Source organism: Lepisma saccharinum, chromosome 2 (assembly GCF_977018435.1).
Source record: "Lepisma saccharinum chromosome 2, izLepSacc3.1, whole genome shotgun sequence".
In the NCBI taxonomy this organism is placed as follows: domain Eukaryota; kingdom Metazoa; phylum Arthropoda; class Insecta; order Zygentoma; family Lepismatidae; genus Lepisma; species Lepisma saccharinum.
The window spans coordinates 9,742,658-9,768,184 of NC_139230.1; the positions used below are offsets into that span (position 1 = coordinate 9,742,658).

Sequence of the window (25,527 nt, forward strand, 5' to 3'; positions counted from 1 at the left end):
GGATTGCATTACATGCTACTTATTGTCCACACTTTTTGGATCATCGCTGTCCAATAATAACTTACTTGTCGTGTGGCTGTCGTGGTGTCGATTCTGCTGGCAGAGTCAGCTGACACTAGGAATGCCATTACTCTCACCTCCTCTTGAGCCGAAAGCAGCTCTGCCATTGGTGCTCTTCCGGCGAAGCCGCGTTCCGATTGGTCCAGCGTGACATCACGGTTATTTTTAATCCCTTGATAGAAGCAGCGTAGCCCATGGTGGCTTCCTGAAGTGATTTTAAACTAGTCCAATAAGAACAGGTGTTATTGTTGCCGCGTAGCCATTCTTACAGTGAAGCTCTCGCGAGGGAGAGAGAGAGAGAGATAGAGGACTCGAGTCGGGTATTGCTCGCGGGGTACTGCGCATGTCCACGCCGCTCCGCAAGAAGAGGTGGTTGTGTCTTCACACCCACGCAGCAGAAGCAGCTGGTGTCGATCTTACGGGCTTCCATGATCTGAGATGGCCGATTTTCAGGAGGTAAGTGAACATCACGTGATACTGTTTCCAACAGATTGTGTGTTCATTGTTGACATCTTTTTAGTTTATGTATTTATTGTTGTACGGTTCTTGCCAGTGTATCATACTGCACTTTTCGGATCACGAGAACTTTGTTACACAATGCGCGGTAACAAGGGACACTTCAAAAGGTTCATGTCCGAAATACTTTTGGTTATTTATACATACCGTCGCGAGTGCTTTAAATATATATATATATACACGAAGACTGTAGATTTACAACTTTTGAGTGAACTGGCGGAATAAGGGTTTGTTATGAGGTGCATGAACTCAGTAATCTACGCACGTGTTTCTAGAGTTTAATAATATATATTTGTTTTCATGATAATAGGTGGGCCTACTTCTGTAGCCACTGTGTGAGTATCTGACAATTATCCTTTCCTTTCTCACTCTGTAGAACAGTTTCAGATTTGTGTGGAATATTACTTGGAAAAGTTTGATATCTGGCCCGCTTCCATGCACAGTCTGGAGCTGTGGGCAGTTTCTTTTGCTCCAGAAAAAAACATGTAAGAGCTCTGGAGCGAGAGTCTATTAGGGTTTTGTCCTTGTTTCCTTTAAAATGCACTTTCAACCTACAAAGCACCGGCTTAAACCTATTCTATTAGATTCATGTCTGTGGATTTAGCCACATTAATTGCAAATAACCCTGTCCTGTGTGAGCCTCGTTTACAACTTGTTACATGCAGATACAGTATTGCTAATTACGAACATTTATTAGTTGAAATAATAAATTAGCATTACCACCAGTCTGGATACATGATTTAATAATATATTCTTGCGTTTAGGCTTCAGAAGACAGTCAGAACCATGTACAGATCTTCATGCATTTCTAGTTGAAAATTCACTATTATTATTATTATTATTATTATTATTATTATGAACATTATTATGTGTTTACTCAGTTAATTCGCGTGCATAATATTTTTTGTACTGTTTAGTTATCTCTAGTGATAACAACGGTTGAATGATTATGATGCAACTAGATAAACAAAAGAAGGATATACTTCATTATTATTTGTTCAGGATTAACTTAATAATAATACTTGTAAACTATGCCAAGGGAAGTAAGTAGATTAAACTTTTATTACCAGTAGAGAAAAATGAAGAGTTCATTTGAATGTAATTAAACTGTAGCTGCTGCTCTACCTATTGGTACCTGACCGTGAGTGGTATGTTTTAAATATACGACCATGTACGAGACAATTTCGAAATGGACAAATAAACTAATTAGATAATATATATGTTAAATACAAGGCAACTCTCTTCTAAATGTTATTTCATGTTTGGTTAACATGAAGTACTGACTGAGAGTAATATCAGTATGCCACACTTGGATAACTAATCAATGTTTACTTCCTGTAAATGAATTATAGTTATGGAATAGAACAGTACCTGGACATATTAAATACTACTTCATTTCAATTCACAATTGAACACAGTATACTGTACTCATAGCAGACTATAAATTAAATAAATCTGATTGATATAATATCTATTCTGACCTTGTTATGATTATAATTAGTACTATTTTAATATTTGCTCTTTAAATAGCTATTTTATAAAGACTCCATGAATTATTATTATAATTTCAAAGGTGATTATGAAAACATTATAGACAGTATTATATTAAATATTATTGATATCATCCTCTCACGAATTGTAATTAAAAATTATCCGTTAAAATTCAAAACTGATTTTAATTAAAAACAATAATATCGAGATTATATGCCATACACAATTATAACATACATACATCTCATTAGAATCAAAATTACACTTTTGATATTTTATCGCAAGAAAAATGATTTAGTAACAACATGTAATATATCGTTAAAATTACAATGAGTTAAAATTCTGATGCATTATACGATGGAAATTTGTGTTGCCAGATATAAATATTTAGTCAACTGTGGTTTGTTGTACTACGAAATAATTATTTCCGTAATTGATAGAGTATACGTTTTCCTTGTTAGGTACTATTTTAGGGTTTCTAAAGCCATCTTTTTAGGTACTTCAGGTGCTTCTTGAAATTTGATATCTCTGTATATACGTTATACATGGTCTAATCTTTCTTCTATGGTTAACATAAAGAATCACTTTAGATTAAAAATGAACTCATTTCTACTTCAGGAATTTGCCATAATCTTCAATAAAAAAATCCTACTTAATTACTAATTACATGAATCTTAAAGTGAAGGCCTAAATCTAACTTTGGACTGGTAGTAAATTAAAAGTAGAAGATGGCTGTCATTTATAAAAGATATAGCCACTTGAAAAACAAAACAGAAAAGAGAGAGAGAGAGAGTGAGGGAGGGATTGGAGGGGAAAAAATCTTTACCCATAGTAAGCAATTTAAAGTTGAGAGTTTTATTGCTGCTGGAGGCGATAGTTCTGACCTGCCGTCACTACCACAAATTACGACTGCGGATTCCACTGCAGCAACAAAGAAAACTAGTCGAGACCCTCTCCTCCGGTCTCCCCTAACCAATCCGAAATTTCTTCTTACCTCAGGTATTTCACCGGCCCCATCAGGGAGCCGCGGATTTCTTGGTAAGGACCTTATTATGGAAACCACAAACAGGCTATTATACATTAAACCAAAATTCGATAGGGGCATAAAGGGAACGTACTGACGCAAATTTCTTCTGCTCTGTTTCATTTGATATAAAATATGAATTGTTTTAAGATTATTTCCGTTGTGATTGCCTAAGAAATAACCACAAACGCATCTCATGCTCGTCCAATAACCCTTTCTTTAGTGCTAGTGTTGTTTTAGTGCCTCTAAAACCATCATAATCCAACCAACCGCTTTAATTGCTTGGTGCTTTCTCCCGAATCTAGACGGTCTTAAAAACTTTACAACTTAGAACCATGTGTCCATGTTTATTATGTGTCAAATGGATTTTTCCTAAGTGTAATGCATTTAGCTGATACAGATTTGTACCCAGATAAAAATCCCATACTTTAATTTTCCATTTACTATCGCATTTTTGTTCTCTTTGGTCTAGCGGCTAGTGTAAGGATTCATAACGTATAGTAAGTAACAATTCCTTCATCCTCTTCACCAGGCACATAGCCAGGGGGGGAGGATTCGGAGGGCTGAAGCCCCCACCGAAATCCTACAAATATCTAAATAGTATACAGTGGTAATTAACTTTACTTCCTTAGCAGAACTAAACATCTTGTATAATAAGTTGTAATATGCTGAGAAATTCATCTTTAAAACTTCTTCCCCTCACTTCTTCGCCTTTAGATGGCGGCTGCTGATAAGGGATAAGAGTTCCCGAAATAAAATTCTGGCTGCGGGCTTGCCCTTTACCATTATCCTTTCAAATCGTCGTTTTTAAATATGCGATGAAATGTACCGGTGATGAGTGTACATAACCTTACTTCAATGAATCTGAAAGCCAAATCAGTGTTCTTAAAGATCATTTCGAAAGGACAATTAACTACTTCAAACAGTTCTTGTTCGTTGTCCAATAGTTGGAAGTCAATAATTGCAGTGACTAACATATTTGGATCTCGCCTATTCTTCTGTCTAGGATAGCTGCAACGATGAGAATAGACGATCAATTGACAAAATAAATGCTAATGAAAGCAGTATGACACATTCATGCTTTATCCGAGATTCGTTACGGTAATCAGTACACAACAGAAATAGATTTTCTTCTTTACATTTCGGTTATAAAAAGTCGCCTTGCTAGTTCTTATGTTAGTGGCTACAATGAGGATGAATTATAAACTTATGAAATAAATGTTGGGATGAGCACAATGATACATTCATGTCTTACCCATGATTCGAACCTGAGATACCTGACTTCCGCCACGGAGGATTCTTATTTCTTCTTAAGAACCAATGAATAACTCTGAATAGTCAATTCTGCACATACAGGAGATAATCCTTGCTTATATATAATATAAATATTTGCAGGTATTCTTCATATTTTTCAGTATGCAATGTTGACCAAGTTTCATTTTATTAGTTTAAATGAAACATACTTTGATTTCCTTCTGATAAATATCCCTCTGTACTATGAAACAATATCTCCTATTTTTTGTGGGAACACCCCAGTGCAAAAGGTTGATCTTTTCCACCCTATTATTATTTTAATGAATATTTCATGATTTATTTCCTGCCAGTGTGCAATGATTTGTCGCATTATATCCGAAAAGTGGGAAAACATCTGCTATGTAACAGAATTTATGCACATATTTTAACATGCACTGGACTGTTTCAAATTTGACAAGGTTGAGTGATGAAACATATGGTGGTGTATGATCACTTTATTTTGTATCCAATAAAATTAAGCAAACGTATGTCATTTGTGTTCTATAGACTGCTGACACGTCAAAAATAATTCTTGTGCTTAGCTTGGAAATTGATGCGTTAATGTGAAACTTTAAACTATGAGTCAGCAGTAAATTCAGTTTTAATAGGACTCAAACCAGGTAACAAATTTTCTTTAGTAAATCAAGGAGAATGTGGATATAATTGATAAATCCTAGCAAAGTTTATTACAAGACAAATTCAAATAATTTCATATCCAACATTAAAAAATGCGCATATAATGATGAATATGAATGTAAGTGCAAAGCGATGGGAAGCTATGACTAGAATATAGAGTTAACGGGTTTGAATCATGGATAAAGCATGGACTTTTTTGTTTTTCTTATTATTGCTTTTTTTATTATTAATTCACCATTTAGTTCCATTGTGGCGATAAACCTAGAATTTACAGTTTGTAAACAAACACAAAAACACACATATTTGAATTTCATCACATTTGCTACTAATCTGATGATATATTACCACGAGGTCAAATAAATTATGTACCAACATACAATAACATCACAAAAATGGAAGCCTTTATGCACTTTTAAATAAGTATCATTTAAAATATAACAATAATTAATTCATTCAGAATTTTGAAAATTAACGAACCTACGTAAGCCTATTGCCTGTTGTTACCTTAACAAGAGTTTTAAAACTGTTTAACACACGTGGCTACAGAATATAACAAAAAACAGTGTCAAATCAATCATAATTATGCGTATTTTGCTCCAATTATTTCGAACTCTATCAAGGTTTAAAGCCGGAAATGGTAGTTGCACGGTTATACGATCTTTCCAACGTCAAATGCAAATTCACTTGGAGTTCACAACGTTGGAACCACCTGTTGTCGGTTGCTAATATATCGCAAGCCGCCCCGTGGCTAACGTATTCTGTTAGAAAAAAATAAGAATTATACCGAGACGAGACTTGATACAATCTCGTCTCTTGAATGAGAAAGCCTGTCTTGGTCCCGAATTAAAATTGCCAGTCTCTGCCTCTCAGTCTCAGGTTTCAAATCCCCGTCTTGTTTACAGACTTGTCTTGATACCCACTACTAAACTGAATCCATACTCGGTCCCGGGAATCTGAGAAGCAAGGCCGCGCATAACGGTAGAAGGAGGAGAAAGCGAGTGGGCGGAGCGGAGTAGTTCGCACCGCTGCTGACAGCTCGTAGCTGCAGCCGCATTTTCCTCTTCATGCACTCAAATCCCCTCTCAGTTGTTCATTGGTCGAGCCCTCTCGAGTCCCTACTAGCGCAGAGACTTATTTTTATTCACTTGCTCCAGAGATTCCTGAGATATAGAGTAGAATTCAGTCTCGGTCTCGAGTGGAAAGTCTCGTCTTGAAGTCGTAAGGAGTTCAGAAATAGCAGATAAAAAAATATTTATTCAACAAAATACAAAATGGAAAAAAGTTTTCCCTTGGCATGTCTAAAAAACCCCACAATAAACCAATTTTTATTTATTTGACTTGATCTCTGTCTTCGTACTATTTCTAACAGATAAAGATACAACTCTAAAAGGCATTTAGTTGCAAATTAAATTTCGCGATTTTCCCATTTCTTGCAAGAAATCCGATTAGGAAATTAGCTTGCTATAGCTGACTGACGAGTATTCGTTGTTTGTCGTAAGGTATGATCATTACTGAAAACAATGTTAAAAATGTAAGTCTTTAAGAGTTACAATGGTTTAATTCGTTATGTAATGGTTTTTTCCTATGGTTTGATATGATTTTGATTGTTTTTTCGCTTTTCTGCCATTTTTGGGAAATCGCGACGATGAAAATGTTTGAGTTTATGTTTTAAGTCCACTTTATACACAAAAAGGCTGATCGGAACTCGATCTAAATTTTAAAGTGGGATCCGAACCACTATGTGCCTCTGAAACAGTGCGTATTAAAATGATGTCTTACCAGCATTCGAACGTGAAACTCCTGGTGTCGTAGCACAATACTATCGGGGAAATCATGCTGCATAATGGATGGGATTCGACTTTAAACTGTAGGTCCAGTCTCAGAGTATCCGAGTAAAACGTGCACTTAAAAAAAATCGCAAACTTTGCTGATGGCTATGCTACGGAGATCGATGAGAGAATATTAGAACATTAGAAAATATGATATACTTCTCTCATCGAGCTCATTATATATATATATATATATATATATATATATATATATATATATATACACACACATACATATATATACATACATATATATTTATATACATTATATATATATAGCCTATATATAAAAAAATACGTGATACAATGGCATGATAGAAATATCGTGTGTCAGTTCGATTTCAGAATAACCATATTTCATCCTCTTAAGTAATGGTTATATGGTGATTGGCGTACTGCGTAGCCCCGTTTAGATTAACAATCAGTAGTAGGCGTGGAAAGGAAATGTACGCAACTCTATCTTCTTTTTCGTTTGGGTGGAGCCCCTTCAGGAAGGAAGACACGGTGCTCAGCGTTATGCAACCGACCTACCCATCTACTCCTTAATGCTTGTCAACTTGCACATCGTATTTTCGAAATGAACGTAAGCCACAAATATTAACAAAAAAAATAAAAAACGCGCTCCAGCTCTTGCTTCCTTGTTTATTTTGCAATGCGTTTCAATGGAACCGTAGCAAAAACAAACAGGATGACACACAGTCTTGGGATGAACGTTGCATTTTGCATGTTTGCTAGTAAGCGTAATCCAATAGCTCTTCAGCGATTGTAAAGCTACTTATTGATCTGTTACAAGTGTCGGCCGATTAGTCATCGTTTAGGGCTTAGTCAATAAGTCATCCGCTTGGTTATTAGTTAGCTGGCAGCAACTGCAACTCAAGAAAGACGGAGTATTTTCTTGAGAAGCGATCCTACATATCACTTTCAACCGGTTAAGAAAGTATGAAGTTCAGCTGCACATTCAGCACTCAAGATAACTGTGATCAACAAAATTATTGTTATTAACTATAACTAAAATTCGAGTAGGCGCCTAGTCTCCGTGCATACTTCCCCAGTTCGATTCTGAGAGTACTGTCGCTGAGGAAGCAGTAACAGAGAGATGCGATCATAGATGCAGTCCTTATTATTTCTTTCTCTATCATAAACTTATATCCTGACGTGGTATATAACCTGTCTATTTATGGTGTAACTGCGGTTGCATATCTATAATGATACAGGCGATTCGCTTGACTGGATTCAATTTTAAAGCTGAATGTACAGTCACCGGCAATACAAATTGGGACACATATATCCTCAAATACCTGCTTCCCTGCAATGTGTTGTCTGTGGCACTTAATTCTACAACGGCATCATAACTTATTATTGATAATGAAGTTATACTATCGCCGTAGCGTTGGGCAACACACAAAACGCATTGCAGGGAAGCGAGTATTTCAGGATCTAGGTGTCCCATTTTTATTGCCGGTGACTGTACACGAAGTCTCTCTGATAGCATAGTGCTTAACTTTATCATCATGTAATCAAAGTGTCTCGGATTTTATTCCCGGTGGAGACACATTTAAGTGGACTTAATATTGCCGCTTAGCATAAAATTGACTTCAACTTTCCCAAACTTTGTTCTAAGACCGCCTTAGAATGTAGGTCCTATTGCTCAAGGATATCATCACAAACATCTAGAGTAGGATGTGTGGATTCTTATCATCCATTACCACCCATCGTTGTGGAGAGCAAGGGGTAAGTCTAATCATTCAGCAATTTTTCTAAAAACTTAGTAAACTCAAGACACACCTAGGCTGTCCATCTTTACGGGATAACTTTGAAAATAGAATTTACGCTCTCGGATTTCAAAATCCAAAGATCGAAAATGTGGATCCTCGTACGTTATACAACAACTTAAAGCTGCTAAGTTACACGTACTCTGTAAAGGTAAAAAAACTTGTAGAAATTCTTTGCTTTTCATGTTAAATACTAAGAAATTTGACACAGTAATGAAAAACTGTAAATGCCATGTATATCCGCGTTATACACGAAGGTGAATCTTAGTGAAATTGGATGACGTCTTTGGATAACCTCTGAAACAAGGATTGCCGGCTTTTGCTGCTAGCTTAAATCGTGTTGTCTTCTAGTAATCAGCTTATTACGAGAAACGGAGACTGGGTTAATAATGTAAATAAGATCATGGAAAGCTGCTACCAGCTTCTGCTGGAACAAGAGAGAGAAAAAGCAACAGAAGCCAAAAATCACCGTGTGTGAAATACAAATGAGCGTGTGCCGTGTAAAATTGTAATTGAATTCTCATTGTCGTTTTTATCTTCTCGTTCTTTGTGTTATTTATTACTTTCAATCTCGTCGACCGAGTTCTCACATCGCGAGTGCTAAAAACTGGAATTCTTGTTCGCCTTTTCTACGATACGTGTCGCTATTTAATGCTGTCGATGGTGAATTTATTTGTGTTCTAAAGGTTTAAGAGGCTTTCGAATGATTTGCTACAGCCGTAATCAGCCATCGCGCTCAATGCGATTGACTGTGATAAAATTAATTTGGAAGGACAATTCGGCATTGGGTCTCCAATTCCGGAGGTTCTTGAGTCGATTCCCTGGCGCACCGAACGAAATCCATTGAGTCATTTCAGTTTCATCCATTACGTATCTGTTTGTAAGCATATGGCCTGAAAAATGTCGTCTGATATTCCGGTTATACCTCTCCTGTGTAGTGTATAGACAAAGTTTGTTTCAATCCAATTTATGATGAGATAGGCTAATCGGGAATCGAACCTGATACCCCTCGATTCCAAGACGAGAGATTTACACAATCCCATCGTGGAAGTTCTGGGTGCAGTGGTTATTATAATGAGGTGCGAAGCCAAGGTATCGGTGTTCGAATCTCCAGTAAGGAATGGGGCCTCCCGATGGCGCAGTGGTAGCGTCGTTGCCTTCTAATCAAGTGGTTCCGGGTTCGATACCCGGTGGAGGCACATAGTGGTTCGGATTCCACTTTAACCTGTAGGTCCAGTCCCGATTAGCCTTACTGTGCATAAAGTGGACTTAAAGTAGCAAATCAATCAATCCAGTAAGGAATGAATGTTAGTTTGAGGTTGTTCGATCATCAGCTTCATCAGTTCACTTATTATTCTCATCGTTGCGATAATCTACACAGGTATGAACGCTAATTTAAATAACTAAAACATAGCCTGTTACTGCAACACAATCCCGTTGTAACACTAGGTTATAGGAAAGATGTGAAAACGGGTGACGAAAATAAACTCCAAGGAACTGGAAAAAAGATAATAAAACATAAATATTTTAATGTTCCATTTCGTGTATGAAACTTCATTCATCATCATGATTGTCTGTTAGTAGGTTCATCATAACGTCGCGCATTCCGAACTCATAGTTAACTGCTACCAACTTCTGTCACCTCAGTGGGTTGTCAAGTCACGATTTTGACTCCAAAAGTTCGGGATTCTATTCACGGTCATGATATGAGCATTTCTGAAGTTCAGGCAATCATCAGTCAGGCAACGTTAAAATAAGCTATATAAATAATACAAAATAAATACATTATGTCAGTATTTCATGGATTCAATTTGACAGAACGCATTCCTCAAATTCAACACGCGATGCAATTCTTGTGTAACGTATGTACTGATCCAAACTCCCTTTCACGTGCCCTCCTGTTCTAAAACCATGGTAAGGATATATTTGTCTTTTTATAGAGTTAGGGTCATGGTTCTGGATGATGACACTGAGTGAACGGAAATGTGTATCCGCATGCGGTCACGAATATGTTGTATACTTTCCTGTGGCGATAAAGTTTGAATTGAAGAAAGCTTCCAGGTTGTTACTGTTATGCTAGTACAGTCACGGACACATCTGTGTTGTAACTATCCTATTGACTTTCAATGGAATCGATACAAGCCAGATGTGTCCATGACTGTAGAACACTTCAACTGATCCATCCTATTTCGAAAATATGCCCCTTGCTATGGAGATGAAATGAACTCTCAAACCCAGTGCTGCTGCTGATGATAATAATGATTTCTTTATAAGCAGGCGAGGTGTTCCTTGTCAAGAGTCCTTTCATCAATTTAACCATATCATCACTCATCCTCGTCGTCGCGATTAGCCAAAAGAGGCAGAAAAGCGACGCTTATTTCAAAAATCGAGCCAAACCATTATCTATCTGCAAAAACGAGAGCCAATATGCCTCTTTCCTACACTCATAGGTATGTTTATGCAACTTAAAATATTTCTTTAAACATGCTAGTTGTATAATGGAAAATATAACAACATATTGTAAAATAACTTGTGCCAGATCTAACTACACTTTGAAATATTTATCCTCCAGGGTATAGCTAAGAGGGATGATTTGAATAATAACAATTTCCATCCGATGTTCTGTGCGTGTAGAAATAGTAGTATAGACAGTAAGATCGAAACGCACTGTAATCGAAAATTAATATCCATTCGAATGTACGGAGGATACCTGTTTTATTATTTGTCTACACTATTGAGTACATGTTTATGATAACACTGATACAACATGTAAATATGACTCAATGGCTACGCTTTAAGTAGAAATAACTGACGGAGCTGCCTGAACCAAACCTCCCGGAGTCGAATCACAGGCAGGACATGAATGTTGGCCATTAGTACGTACCATTTCATTACGATTAACACTGTTTTCATATTTGCTTAAAACCTCGAGGGGAAAAGAATAAACGAGAAATAATCAGAAACAAAATATCTCCAGGAAATGTTCTACCATATTAGTAACACGCAGTGGCACTGTATTTTGTATCTGTATTATTTTTACATCATCTTTCTACCCCCCATGTAACCTTTAACGAAGAAGATGAATGGTGAATTCATGAAACAGATGAATGCTAGGTTTGAACCTAGCACCCCTGGCTTTGCCTTGCTTGTTGGTCCCATACCAGCGCTTGAAGTGGAATGTGTTCAATGGTGGGGGTTTTGGTCGAGTTTTGGGGTTAGCTAAGGGAATCGTCCAATGGTTTAGTATGGTGATTATGGGGCAGGTGGGGGGATGCTTTGTGGCAATTTTGATGGCTGGAAGGATACCATCCTGCCGAATCCCCCCGTCACTTTGAGCTCTGTCCACTTCGAAGTGTCGTAAGCAGCGGCGTAATTTGGGGCCTTCCTGTGCGGGGGGGGGGGGGGGGGCATGAACCTTAGGTTCCAGAAGGTTAAAAAATACAGCTAACATGTACATTTCAATACACTTGGAAATTTTGTGGGGTATGTGCCCTCTTGCTCCGTCAAGTTACGCCTTTGCAGGACTTGAAAGATGAAAAATAAAATAAAATACTTTTACGGTTGTATTCCAGGGTGTACTCCGGTCGATCTGCGTGGCGAAGACAGAGGTCTCAAGTTCAAAGCGTACGTCTTTTTTATTTCATTATCGCATCAAATCTGGGCTAAATGGGGGCCAGGGACTATAAGAACGTTACTGGACATACCCAAATTCTAAGACATCGTAATCACTTATACTCTTATGCTTAGTTATGCTGTCGATAGCTATCTTTAGTGAGGCGAAAAGGAATGAAGAAAAAAAAGCGAGGTGAACGCGAGATGACTGTGACAGAAGAAGAAGGGGCTGTCGGCAAAGACGTTGACGGCAGATGCTTAGGCGCCGGCCGTCACTCGCGCTGCCGCAGGCTCCCTATTCACACAGGATCAAACCGTAGCCCAAGCCTTGAACGGTTCGCTGCCTCGCCATCCAGTTTCCGGTCGTTTTCCTTCAAAAAATAGCTTCCTCTTTCTTGTCCAACACTTTTCCTACTACACATTTGCTAACAGCTACGACATGAACGAGAAATAACGAGAAGAGGGACCGGGAAGGCAAAGCCAGTGAGCAACGGCGGAACAGATGCAAAATTCACTCGGTCGCAAAGTCAAGGGGAGTGCTTATGTTTTCTTCGTTGTTCCAGCGCGAGCGCATTGTCCCGCGCGCGTGTTTCCCCTCAAGTAGAACGAACATGAAAAGTCAAGACATCAGCGCTTCCTGTCTTTCTTTTAACGAACACGTGTTTAGGGAGGAAAAAACGTTGATTTTCCTTACTAAGGTTTATCATGTGGTAATTGCTGTAAGATTGAGATCTGATAAAATGGTGTTTCATTTACACTGGGGCGTGAGGATTGAATTACCTGGCTTTGTACATATGATTAGACCATTTCATTCAACATTTTTTTTCACATCAAAAGAGATTGATTTTACTGCAGTAATGAATGTGAGTGAATCAATGAATGAATGAATGAATGAATGAAAGTGTATATTTTTAAAGAAGCATCCGGTTTGTTTAAACAGAGAGCCTTTTGGAATTTGCAGTGAGGTTAATCACAGAAAACTTGTACTGCTTCCATGTTTTGAGTTCGGAACCAGATTTCATAAATTTGTATATTTTATATGTCCACGTTGGTAGCAACAATTTTTACATCTAATTATTGTTACCAATTTTCTTTTTAATTTTAACTCGTCATCTCTTTACTTATTTCAAGTTTATTTTCTGCTAACAGCAACAATAATGATGAATGATGAATAGATAAAATTGATGAAGAGACAAACACAAGGGAACCCTCATGCGTAGTTCGGAACTCGATCTCAGATCGTTCAACGGCGAGATCATATCTTGATTGATTGATTGCTTTGGTTTATTTTACTTAGCTTTTCTGCCACTTTTTTGGCTAATCGCAAAGATGAGGATGAGTGATGATATGATGAAATTGATGAAGGCACGATCACAAAGAACACCCACGCCGAGGCCGGGATTCGAACTCGGGACACCTGGCCCCGTAGCTGTGCAAACCACTCCGTCACGGAGGTCCGCGAGATAAAAGTATTCTAATAATAGTACAGGTTAGATACATTAGGCCGTATAAAGCTGCACGCGTTTGTAACACAATTACATTACTATGTAAGGCTGTGGGTGGTTGATATTCAATTGCGTTGTCGTTAACTGTAAATTTTCCAGTCGTTTTGCCAAATTTTGAATCTCGTTCCAAGTCCTCGAATTCACGTCCATTTATACAATTGTGCCTGTGACTATTTTCAGTTGCGATATAAACGACATAGCATGTAGCTTGTTGCACTATTACATGTTGAATGCTCCCGTCACACAAATCCATTACATATGCGCAAGATAATCTAAATTCAAGCGGGGAAACGTAACGATCGAACTGTACCTTTTTGACGCACGATTTTCTCAAACACTGCCGATTAGAGTGCGCGTCAAATCTCCTGCATATGGCGATAGCTAATAGCAGCGCACTGCAGCGGTGCCATGTCGAAATCTCACACAGAAAGGAGACAGCGTGGTTGAGCGAAACGCCTTGTCAAGGAGAGCACGGCAACGCCGCACGTCTGTGATTCGCTGGTGCTGTTCAGCCGTTCAAGGCCATATGCAGGAGATTTGACGCGCACTTTATTGTTTCTGTGCATGTAGACAACTTGGAACGAAATAACTTACATTTTATAAAAATTGTGGTTGCAGGCTTCACGTTGTCCGTATTAATGGGAATTATTGTTGCCAAATGCAATTGCTTGAATTAAAAATATGAAAATTCCAAGATGCATATAGCTTCATTTATTTCTTATTACACTTCAAACACTTACATTTCGTAAATCACAGGACACATTTATATGCACTGTGTTAGACATGTTTATATTTTTCTCAGTATCATGTTTATGACAAAAGAGAATATACTCTGATTAATAATCATTATATGATTTCCCTGGAATCAGTGATGCGTTTGTATTTGGTTATTTAAAACTATTTCTAGACTTCTTTGGGTTGACCGCGATGATGAGTTTGGTTGATGATTCTAAATGACTCAGATGGAAGAACAAAGGCATTCATACCTGTTTCTAGGCTAGGTGTAACCTATACAGGGTGTATCTAAATTCCCCTTACAGACTTTGAGGGCTTGTGTTTTACTTGTAGCGGGGAAACGGTACGTTTCCGGACATGAGTTCCTATGCAAAACGTAACCGTTTTGGTCCCCACTACAAACCCTCAAAGTCTGTAATGGGAATTTAGATACATCCTGTATTTCCATCACCTGCATGATATATGTACCATATAGGTTTTGGTATGATCCTCTAGAAAACCCAACAGACTAATTACAGTATGAACATTAGATGTTAGAATATTTTTCTGTGTCTTGGAAAAACTGAACAGATATTGCTTAATTGCACTGATATCGTACAATATTTACATTACTCACTTTTCATTCAGCCACGGTATCCACATGATGTGTGTAGGTTAATGAGATTTGAGATGACTTGAAATTGGATTCTTGAGATTTTAACAATCGACCGATACATGAATCAAGTTTCATAAAATACTAGGATACAAGACATTAAAATTATAACGGGTTTGAATCGGCCTTGGAAGTTTGGTCCGACGCTGCGGTCCGTGATCAAAATGACTTCGTCACATGGTCATTTAGTTCATAATATATGGCCACCTATAAAAATAAACCCAAGAAGTTTATTTACTCCCAGGAGAAGTGTGGTATCAACGAAAACGCAGATCGATTTGACGGAACTGTGGAGGGCTGTATATGAGGGGAAATGGTTCAGGTGAGCTGGTTAATTTATAGAGGATATTCCCCTTCCTTGGAATTCGCGTATATAAAAATGCATACCTTTCCTCTAGTACGCAGGTAAATAATAAAAACCCAATAATAACAGTAATTCAATAGTAGCAATTACATGAATATAATGAAATTCTGGCTCAGTGACTATCTTACGCTTCTTCCTATTTTTTACGGTATCTGAACACGTTGCTGTGAAATAAAAAAGTGTATTCTCTATTTTCCTACTGATTTATCCACAGGCGTTGAGTGGATTTGATTTGAATTGAATTGAATTGACTTTATTGCTGGGCGAGGTTCGGCTGTTGCTGGTCTACCACATAACCCCAAAAAGTACAGATTGAAATAAAAATAAAATTCATACAAAAAAATTAAACAACAAGGAAGTACAATAAATACAATAGGAATAAAATCATAGACAATAGAACAATTTGAGCAGTGAATTAAAATATAATAGTAATTAAGCTGAAGAAAGTTGAAACTCACAGTATTTTTCATTATTCGTATGTTGAATTTTCTTGCTTCTGATCGTTGATCATTGATTCACGGAGGCTGAATGTCTTCCAAAGCCGCGTGATAATCAGCTATTGCATTCCAGAATATAAAATGTGTTTTAGGAAGACTCATGTCTTACATTCTTTTTACAATTTGTATGTTCCCAATAATGTACGTTTCATATGATTTACCGATTGGATTTGTTAATGCTATATTTTGTTCCTTTTGTTCACTAAACGGCTAAATGTCGCAAGTGTCGTAAATGTGAGATCTAGCATTTGAGAAATAACTTTGTATGTGATAGAAAGCTCAGCATACACACACACATACACAACATCTTCCACCTGTGTAAACAGAATATCGTGATTGAATGAAAAATTCTAAGGAGTGTTCTAGCAGGTGTTACACAGAGAAGAGTAAGGTAGTGAATATTACTTCTACTTCTACTGCTTTCTGCTAAAACGTTCTTCTTTAATTTTCACTTTTCTTCAAGCGTTTTGCAATATGCATGAATCCACGCCGTGCCTAAGTAGCTTGCACCTGAAGTAAACAGCGTTAATTTCTCCAATCTGCCGAACGAATTAAAATACATTTTTGATGTTTTGTGCTTTGGATTCCGAGTACTTTGAACTCTCGATGGAACGTAAAATTTGTAAATATTGTGATGACCAGCATGCTCAATATCACATTTCACATTTCTTTTTGTAATTTTATCATTATTAATTTGTACATTTGTACTGGTTGTAGATCAGTAGCTGCCGAACTTCGCCCAGTAATAAAGTCCATTTAATCCTATTGAAAAAGAGCCGTCCAATCGGTAAAGCTTCTGACTGCCACGTGGAAGACACGGGCTCTATTCCTGGGGTGGGAACTTTCACAACAATGTCCAGCGGCTCACTCAATCTTTAATCAGTGTTCACAACGACGGCAACGCTGGTGGAGAGGGAGTGCTAGTCAAAGCCCCCGGAGCGTATTACTGATCACATCACTTCCACTGTGGCTAAGATCGCGAATGCGTGATACCAGAAGCTTTACTTCTTTAGTAACCTTCCAAGTTCTTGTATATTGTTCCATTCGTCTCATTATTTATCTTTCCATCTCCATCGTCTCGGTAGCCAATCAGGCTACACTATTACGATGCTCCTTCATCGTAATACATAGTCCAAACATATCCTACTGAACACGAGCGGAAAACTACTTTGTTGTCAAGTGTATAGTGCTATGGCAGCAAACTCGGAACGTATGGTGAGTACTAAAGATAACCCAGGAGGAGGGTAACAATGGAAAGAAACAAAGAATACGACGTAATAACGAGCACAGATATAAGTAAAAGTACCTTGAACATTTTAGATCTATTTAGCACCACCCTTTTGTTACAGGCGTCCTCAGTTTGTTCAATCGTTCTGGTGCCATGGAGCCACAGGGCAGATAGCAACTCTGGATGAAAATAATGCCATAATTCTTTAAGGTTCACCACTTCTAAGTAAGATTTGGGTGTAAAATGTAAAATGTTGGTGAAGCAAAGAGTATTGACCTAAACAGATTGGGAAAAAACGTAGAGATTACTAAAAGAATATATACAAATCTCACTTTACCATTCTATAGGCACAATACATGATTATTTGTTACAATTCGTTTGTCTTTGGTGGCAAATGCAAAATGAACTATTTCCGTGATGTTTACTTTTTTAAAGGCATAATTACCAATGATCATATGATTAAATTTAAATAATTACCAATGAAACTTACATTGCTGCACTGAAAAAACCCACTGCTGTTAAAGCGACTCAGAGAGTGATTCCAGGCGGTCTACGCCACATTTTGCTCAACGTTTAACCTCACTGTTGTTGAAATAACACAGACAAATGGTTGGAATCAACATCTTTTTGACACCACTGAGGATAAATATTGACCAAAATGTGGTGTAGACCTCCAGGAACCACACACTGTGTCGTTTTAACACCAACATTTTTTACAGTGTGCCACTTGAATTTTAAATTGTATAATTCCCAGTGCATAGTTAGCTCACGGTATAAAATGCATTAAATAAATAATAAAAATACATCTATATAAATCAAACAAACAATGATTTAATATATTTTTAATTTGTTTGCGAGATCTCTCGGTCAGGAATTTTAAATGGACAGAATATTGAAGAAATTGCAACGCACCTGAGTTTGAGGCGGGTAGAAGAGAGAAGTGGGTGGGTCGATAGTTGAAAACATTTTGGTTTTGTGTTGGTAGGATTTATTTCATTGAAATTAGTTTATTAATTTTTAATAAAAAAAAACTGCTCAGTCGGTAACGCGTCTGACTACCATGCTAAAGGTCCCGGGTTCGATCCCCGGCCGGTTCAAATCCGGGAACTTTTCTAACGTTGGAAGCGGCCCGGCGCCCACCCAGCGTCGAATGACATGGGTACCTGGGGGACACCCTGGGGGGTAAAGACGGTCAGGGGCGTAATGCTGATCACATCACCCCCACTCACGACCGGATCAAGAAAGTGTGGGGCGTTACCCCCACACCCCCTATACACCTTCCTGGCGTGTTGCTAAGCACACGGGAGCTTATTAATTTTAACTCATTTATGTTTGATATTGTATGGTCAATATTTGCCGTACCAAATCATACAATCCCAATTATGTATTTCCTTTTGAAGGGGATCATTGTTCGTCTTTGCGGTTAACAGGTACATGTCTTTTTTTCTTAGCATCGCACTTTGTGTTTAAGGTGGGAATTTTTCATAGTGAAAGAATATCGGATGGATAGAATTGGAGATGTTAGGAGAAATTTCTTCGTAGATAGTTTTCGACGGCCATTCGTTTGATTGATTGATTTGCTTTATTATACTTCGCGTTTTGTGCCACTTTTGGCTAATTTGCGAAGATGAGGATTAAGGATGATATGATGAAATTGATGAATGGCCACCCACAAACATCCATGCCCTGGCCGGTTCGAACCCAAGACCACTGGCGTCGTAGCGCGATCTGCTAACCACTCCGCAGACACGGGGGTGTTTCTTCATGTTGGAATGTCTGGAAAAACACCAAGATATGAAGATTGATTGATTGATTTGGTGTTTTTTAAGTCCACTTTATGCACAGTAAGGCTAATCGGGACTGAACCTACATTTTAAAGTGGGATCCGAACCCCTAAGTGCCTCCACCGGGTATCAAACCCGAGACCCCTTGATTCCAAGGCGACAACGCAACCACTGCGCCATCGGGGAGGCCCAAAATAGGAAGAATCGAAAATATTAATCAATTTATTAAAATTTTCTACGGTATGATTTTTCTGCTGATCGGTATAGAAAATATCCTTATCAATCCAAGATTGCATTTCATCGATAGTTACACATTTAACTTATATAAAATTGCTTTCTAGCACATTATGTATTCTCAAAATTAAGTATGGCACACCGTACTTTTTCGTTATATATAATATTATTCTAATGCATTTGTTTTATAGAATTAATACATTATTATTATTATTATTATTACTATTATTTGGGTACAAAAATATATTTAACAGTATTATTCAGTAATTGCTACCATACCTGTTCATATTTCTTATTGTGCACTAATAGCTCATACACCAATAGAGCTATTTTGAGCAGAGATGCTGTGTTTACGGAGGTTTGGATCTTTAAGATGATAATAACCACTCATGTAAATCAATTATCAACGCTTCATCCAGTGCTCAATTTATCTCTTCACCGTACTCCAATCTCTTTCTGAATGAATGTTTCAAATATTTTTGTCTTATTGCTACTAGTAATTTTATTTACACCAATTCCTTAAATTGTTATTATTTTATTTTTTTCAGATGTGGCAAGATATTGAAACCGTTATTCTTGGTGTTGGACCACCTGGTCATCCTGCAGACCTTCCTCACGTCTCCGAGAGCCCATGTCCTAATTCTTCGGACTCACCAAGCCCTGGAGCACAAATGGTATTTGGTAACACGAGTGTGAAGGGAAAGCTTGATTTGATTCGTGAGGGTAACGGCGAAATGGACTGTATATTTCCTTCTTCGTGTTCTCCAGAGTCAGGTTACTACAGCGAAACCGGTGGTCCTTGTCAGGGTTCGGAAGGCAGTAAATCTGGGAACGGAGATCAGCAAGTGCCGGTCGTGTCACCGTCGAATTTTTTCCTTCAGTCCAACGAGGATCCCGGAGGCTCAGCAGAATTACCTAAACCTGAACCCTACTTTCCGACGGCCAAAATTAAGACTGAGGCTAACCTGGAACCTATGTTCTCGCACAGACAACCCGTAGGATACCCAACTCAATATCCAGCGAATCATTTGGTTGTGCATCCCAGCGTGTCAACTTCCACTCCTGCGATCCACTCGCAGCAGTTCTGTCCTCAGTACGTCGGGAACGGACCTCAGCATCAACTGTATGCATCTGGAAGTTCAGGTGTTCAACCTAGTGTTCCCTTTGGTCAGATATCCCCTCCGTCAACTCCAGAGAATTGTGGTGGATTCTACAACCAAGTTCACTCTCAATCAGCTCCGCAAGCCAGTTATGGGGATCTCTACAGGCATCATCAAACTTTTGTAACTCAGGTGTCTCACTTTAAGATTCTCACTCCACCGTCCTCACCGCACTTAACAAACCACCTACAGCCTGCAGCTGGATTTTTGAGCCACCATCCTCACCATCCTCACCATCCCCACCACCACCATCACCCACATCTTGCTCCACCACCGAACGGAACCATTCCTCATCACACGGCCCCACCGACAACAGGAGGTATTGTTGCCGGTTGCCCTCCGGTGACTGAACAACCCAAAACAAGGAGAAGAAGAAACTGGAGTCGGAGGAAAGTGATTGTTCACACGTGTTCTCACCCTGGTTGCGGAAAAACATACACCAAATCTTCCCACCTGAAGGCCCATCTGCGGACACATACTGGTGAAAAGCCTTACCAATGCAGTTGGAAAGGCTGTGGGTGGAAGTTTGCCCGTTCAGATGAGTTAACTCGACACTACAGGAAACATACTGGAGACAGACCGTTTCAGTGTCGACTCTGTGAGCGAGCGTTTTCTAGATCCGACCATTTGTCGTTGCACATGAAAAGGCATATGACTATGTAATTCAAATCTTTGTCAGTAGTAGTTACGCACTAGTCAAAGAGGCCAGATTTTTAAATTTTATCCTGTACAAGAGGAATCGAAAGTAGCTTTATAAATTTTGAGAAAGAGCGAACAATTTAAATATTATAATGATTAAACTAAGAAATCAATACAGTCATAGAACCCATTACTTTAACTTGGTTTTCCACGTGCGAATAGAGTATCAATTCCAAAACGACCAGCTCTTATTCAGAACAAAAGATTACACTCAGTTATTGCTTTACTGTTATCTCTTTCAGCGTCTTTCATTTTATACTCAGATCAGATCAAATTCTACTCTATTCTCCCCAAAATTTAAAAAAGAAATAAGCCGTATGCAGTGATGATATTTGCCTGTGAATGTGTCTGTTTTCTTCATCTCATCCCTTTGATTCTGAACTTTATCTCAGATGGTTTAGATAAAAAAAAATGGATAATATATTTTTTTAAAGTTTATTTTAAGTTTACTTTATGCACATATGAGTTAATTGCGACTTGGCCTACAGTTAAGTGAAATCCTAATTATTGTGCTATGTGCCTCCACCGACGATCGAACCCGGGCTCCTTAAATTATGAAGAGATATACTCCAAGAACTGTACATTGTAAATATACGTATTTTTGTTTAAATGTAGCTATCATAAAAATACGATAATTGTTTTTCTGGTTTTAATGTTAATTTCTTTCGCGAATTTCAAAACTTTTGGAAAATCCTGTATTATATTTTATTTCAATTGCAGAAAATAGACATATTATTCATTCACGCTGGGCGATGTGCAACAGACATATCAAAGTTCAGGGTCAAGTAACATGGAGAATGTATGCCATAAAACCTGAGTTGAATGTATTTAATTGTGATATAATTGTTGTAAGACTATGGCCTATTGATTTCTTTAGTTTCTATTTTTACGTAGATCGTGAAATTGAATATGAATGTAAGTAAATAAGAACTTTATACTTTATTCATATTCTCGTTAGTTTTGTTCTTGAGATAAAAATGTTATATATTTTCATTGCAATTACGAATGTTTTTATCTCGCTGTGTAACACGACCGAAAATTCAAGTGTACAACAAATAATGTAAGTTGTGAGAATTCTGTCAGTTTACATTTCCTAAAATATTAATTTATATTTCTAATTACTTTTTGATAGACATGAACAAGTAGCTTTTTTATGTGCCATGACTCCTGTAAATATTTTGTACATAGCTCCTCCGACCTGTCATTCTTTACAAGTTTATTTTCCATTCATGACATTTTTTTTCAACATACACAATGTAATAAAAGATGTATATAAATTCACTCATATGTTAAAAATGTATTTTGGCCATTGAGTACTGTGCACTTGTAAATACAAGAAAATTTTAACAGTAATAAATATATAAATACAAATTTATGACTTCTTGCTGATGGAGAATATTTTAAAATTCAAATTCACGGAATTTCTGTTACGATATTTCGTAGAAAATTCTGTCCAAGAAATATACTTGCCCAACAGGTTTCAACAGGTAAGTATTTTGATAGGCACTAATACATAATGAGAGTTGCGAAATAAAATTAAATAAACATTAAAAGATTGCCCTTTTATTGAACTGTACAACATTTACTCTAACTTGACTTGCTTTGCTTACGTCGCATTTTCTCCAACGTATGAGATTCGAAAAAAGGAATGTTTCACATCAAGTAGTCATGTGACAATACTTTGATAGTTTGTATTATAATGATTAATAAATTTGTTTCAAATCCATCTTTATGCTCTAGTAGACTAACCATGACTGGGCTTGCAGTTTCATGTGAAATCCTAACCACTACATTACACCTCCACCATGAAATGCTCCTTAGACTCCTTGATTAAAATGCGACATAAATTACAACATCGCTATTGAGGAGACCCCAATGCTTTTATTTAATTGAAAGAGGCATATAATATAACATTACATATTAGCTAATTTGGCTCATTTGAAGTAAGGGATATTATTGAAATCTTAGCTACGGGTGGGTGGTCTTTTATTTTAATTGCTTGAAGTTCTTTTTTATTCTTTGTTTTAAGACCATTTTATGCACAGACAAGCTAATTGGGACCGAAAATACAGTTTAAAATGGAATCAGAAATACTATGTGGCCCCAACGGGTATCGAACCTGGAACCTTTTTATTACAAGGCGACGACGACAATACCACTACGCCATCGGGAGGCCCTTAATTTATTGTTTAATAATTTCTACATACTGTTGTTTATGGATTAAGGGTAAGAAGATGTCAAAGTAGTTTAAGTTCGTTTGTATAGTGCCGTTTCATACTGCGCATATTCCACTTCTACATAATTATATTGAAGAATTGATGTTATAGGAAGCCAATCATTAGTGTACATAGATGTGATAAATAATTTGTAAACCTTGCCTGCTATACTAGCTGCGTTTAAGTGCAAATTATGCAAATTTACGCAAATTGTCTCATCAGTAGTTGATATATGTAAATTGCATTTAATAGTGTCATCGTATTTAAAATATTATATAGTATTTGATGTTGTCTGTGGTAATTTCATTTCGCTATTCAGTCTCCCTAGATTAATAGCGATGATGAGAATGAATGATGAACTGATGAAAGCTGTGAGGGACTTACAAAGGTAACATTTGAATTTGAACCCAAGTCTCCCCAAGACACTAGCCACATTCGCAATGGTTCGCAATTTGTCATGCTAACATGAAAGATTGATGCTTAAGAAGATTTCAGATAACTTGCTTTGCATTTATGGATATGTAGCTATAGTGAAACTTGATAAGGTGTTCTTGACTCTTGTACAACAAATAAGGAGGAACATCATGACAGTATTGGATAAGATATACATTAACACATCCTTTTACACGCTATCGCATTCAACCAGAGACGCAACTATCTGACATGTTGACATGTCCATTTGTTGGCTGACTGTGCATGTTGACCTTTCTACGGTCACCAAACAAAATTTACATTGACGGAACTTGAAGATAGTATTGGCAAAACTTAACGGCTTTAAATATCACAGAACGGAAGAATACACCACTATACGTAGAAGATGTTAACATAATCTACCTGTTTACACATCCAATCCGCACTATTTCCAACGCGATTCTTGAAAATATCGTCTATACTCTTCAAAGCTTTATTTTCCTCACAAAGAACAACGTTCTAACTTCATTCTGATGCTTGTAAATAGGGTAGTTAAATGTTAACCGTCCATCGCCCAGAAGCAGGAACATGTTGTTTGTATACAGAACTTAGAAGATAAAGAACAAGTTTTTTTGTCCCCTGTCATGCTCATGAAGTTGCGGTCTCCGTATAACAAGTGTAAGCTGTGGAAAAAGTGTTCTACCATGTTTCGGTAACTCCTTTGAGTGTCAAGTTACATCTTTGTCTGTTCCTTCATGCAGGATTTAATTTCAGATCACCTTAACCATCCATGCGTACCATCTTTCAGTATCAAAGGAACCCTGAATGAGGATTATATGATCTGCATCAGATATAGTCTTTCACACTTGTGGAAGTGGCCGAAAGCGTCTGAGGAAAGCTCCATAACAGTCTGCTATTCTGTCATCAAGATGGCAAGGTGACTCTCGTCTTGATACTGTCGCTATGGAATTTGTCAGGCGTGGTAGAAGCTTATTTATTTTTATCTAACAGTTTAAGGACTTAGTTTCATATCAGTAACGAGAGAGTAACTGTACTGGCATTCAAACCTTATGCTCTAATCGACTGAATAATAAAGGGGATGAAGAATTTCAGAATAATGTATTACATTATAAATTTTAAATTTTGCTGAATATATTTTACACAGTTACTAATAGTTCAATATGTAATTTGAGTTCCAAGCGAATCTGTTTCCATATACAGCTTCACCACTTAGATGAGATGCAATGTAATGTATATAATAGTTATAATAACAATACAAAGAATAACACTATTTTATTCTTCGATTTAGCACTCTTCGTCGTATTTCGAATTATTATTGCGATGTTGACCTTCCTTACAATTTAATGTTTACCTGAACACTCAATTAATTAAGTCGCTTAGTAGTTGAATAACATATATCTCAAACTTTTATATTGTAATATTTCTCTTATTTCATACCACGTATATACGCATGTCATATGTATTTGTGTTTTGTGTACGTTTGTGCTAAAGGTATTGAAGATTCCCTGTCGTACTGCTGCATTCCAGAATTAATTGGCTCTTTACGAAATATATTAGTTCGAGTTTTTAAGTCCAATTTATGCACAGATAGGCTAATGGGGACTGGACTTACAGTTTAAAGTGGGATCCGAACCACTATGTGCCGCCAAAGGGTATATAACACGGGGGGACGCCTTGATTACAAGCCGACGACGGAAATATATTAGTATTGTATGTTAATAATATATTACATACTTAAGAAATTATTTATTTTATCCATGTATGAAGCCAACTCTGCATTCTCAACAT

At 37.4% G+C, this 25,527-nt stretch overlaps 1 protein-coding gene across 1 annotated transcript; it reads left to right on the forward strand.

The window, feature by feature from the left end:
- The first annotated feature begins 301 nt into the window (after positions 1-301).
- On the forward strand, positions 302-22,504 carry LOC145984360 (uncharacterized). The gene is made up of 2 exons (XM_083118017.1): positions 302-516; positions 19,781-22,504. Exons 1-2 carry the CDS (start codon positions 499-501, stop codon positions 21,053-21,055), a joined length of 1,293 nt encoding a protein of 430 aa, XP_082974143.1. The 5' UTR covers positions 302-498; the 3' UTR covers positions 21,056-22,504.
- The last annotated feature ends 3,023 nt before the right edge of the window (positions 22,505-25,527 follow it).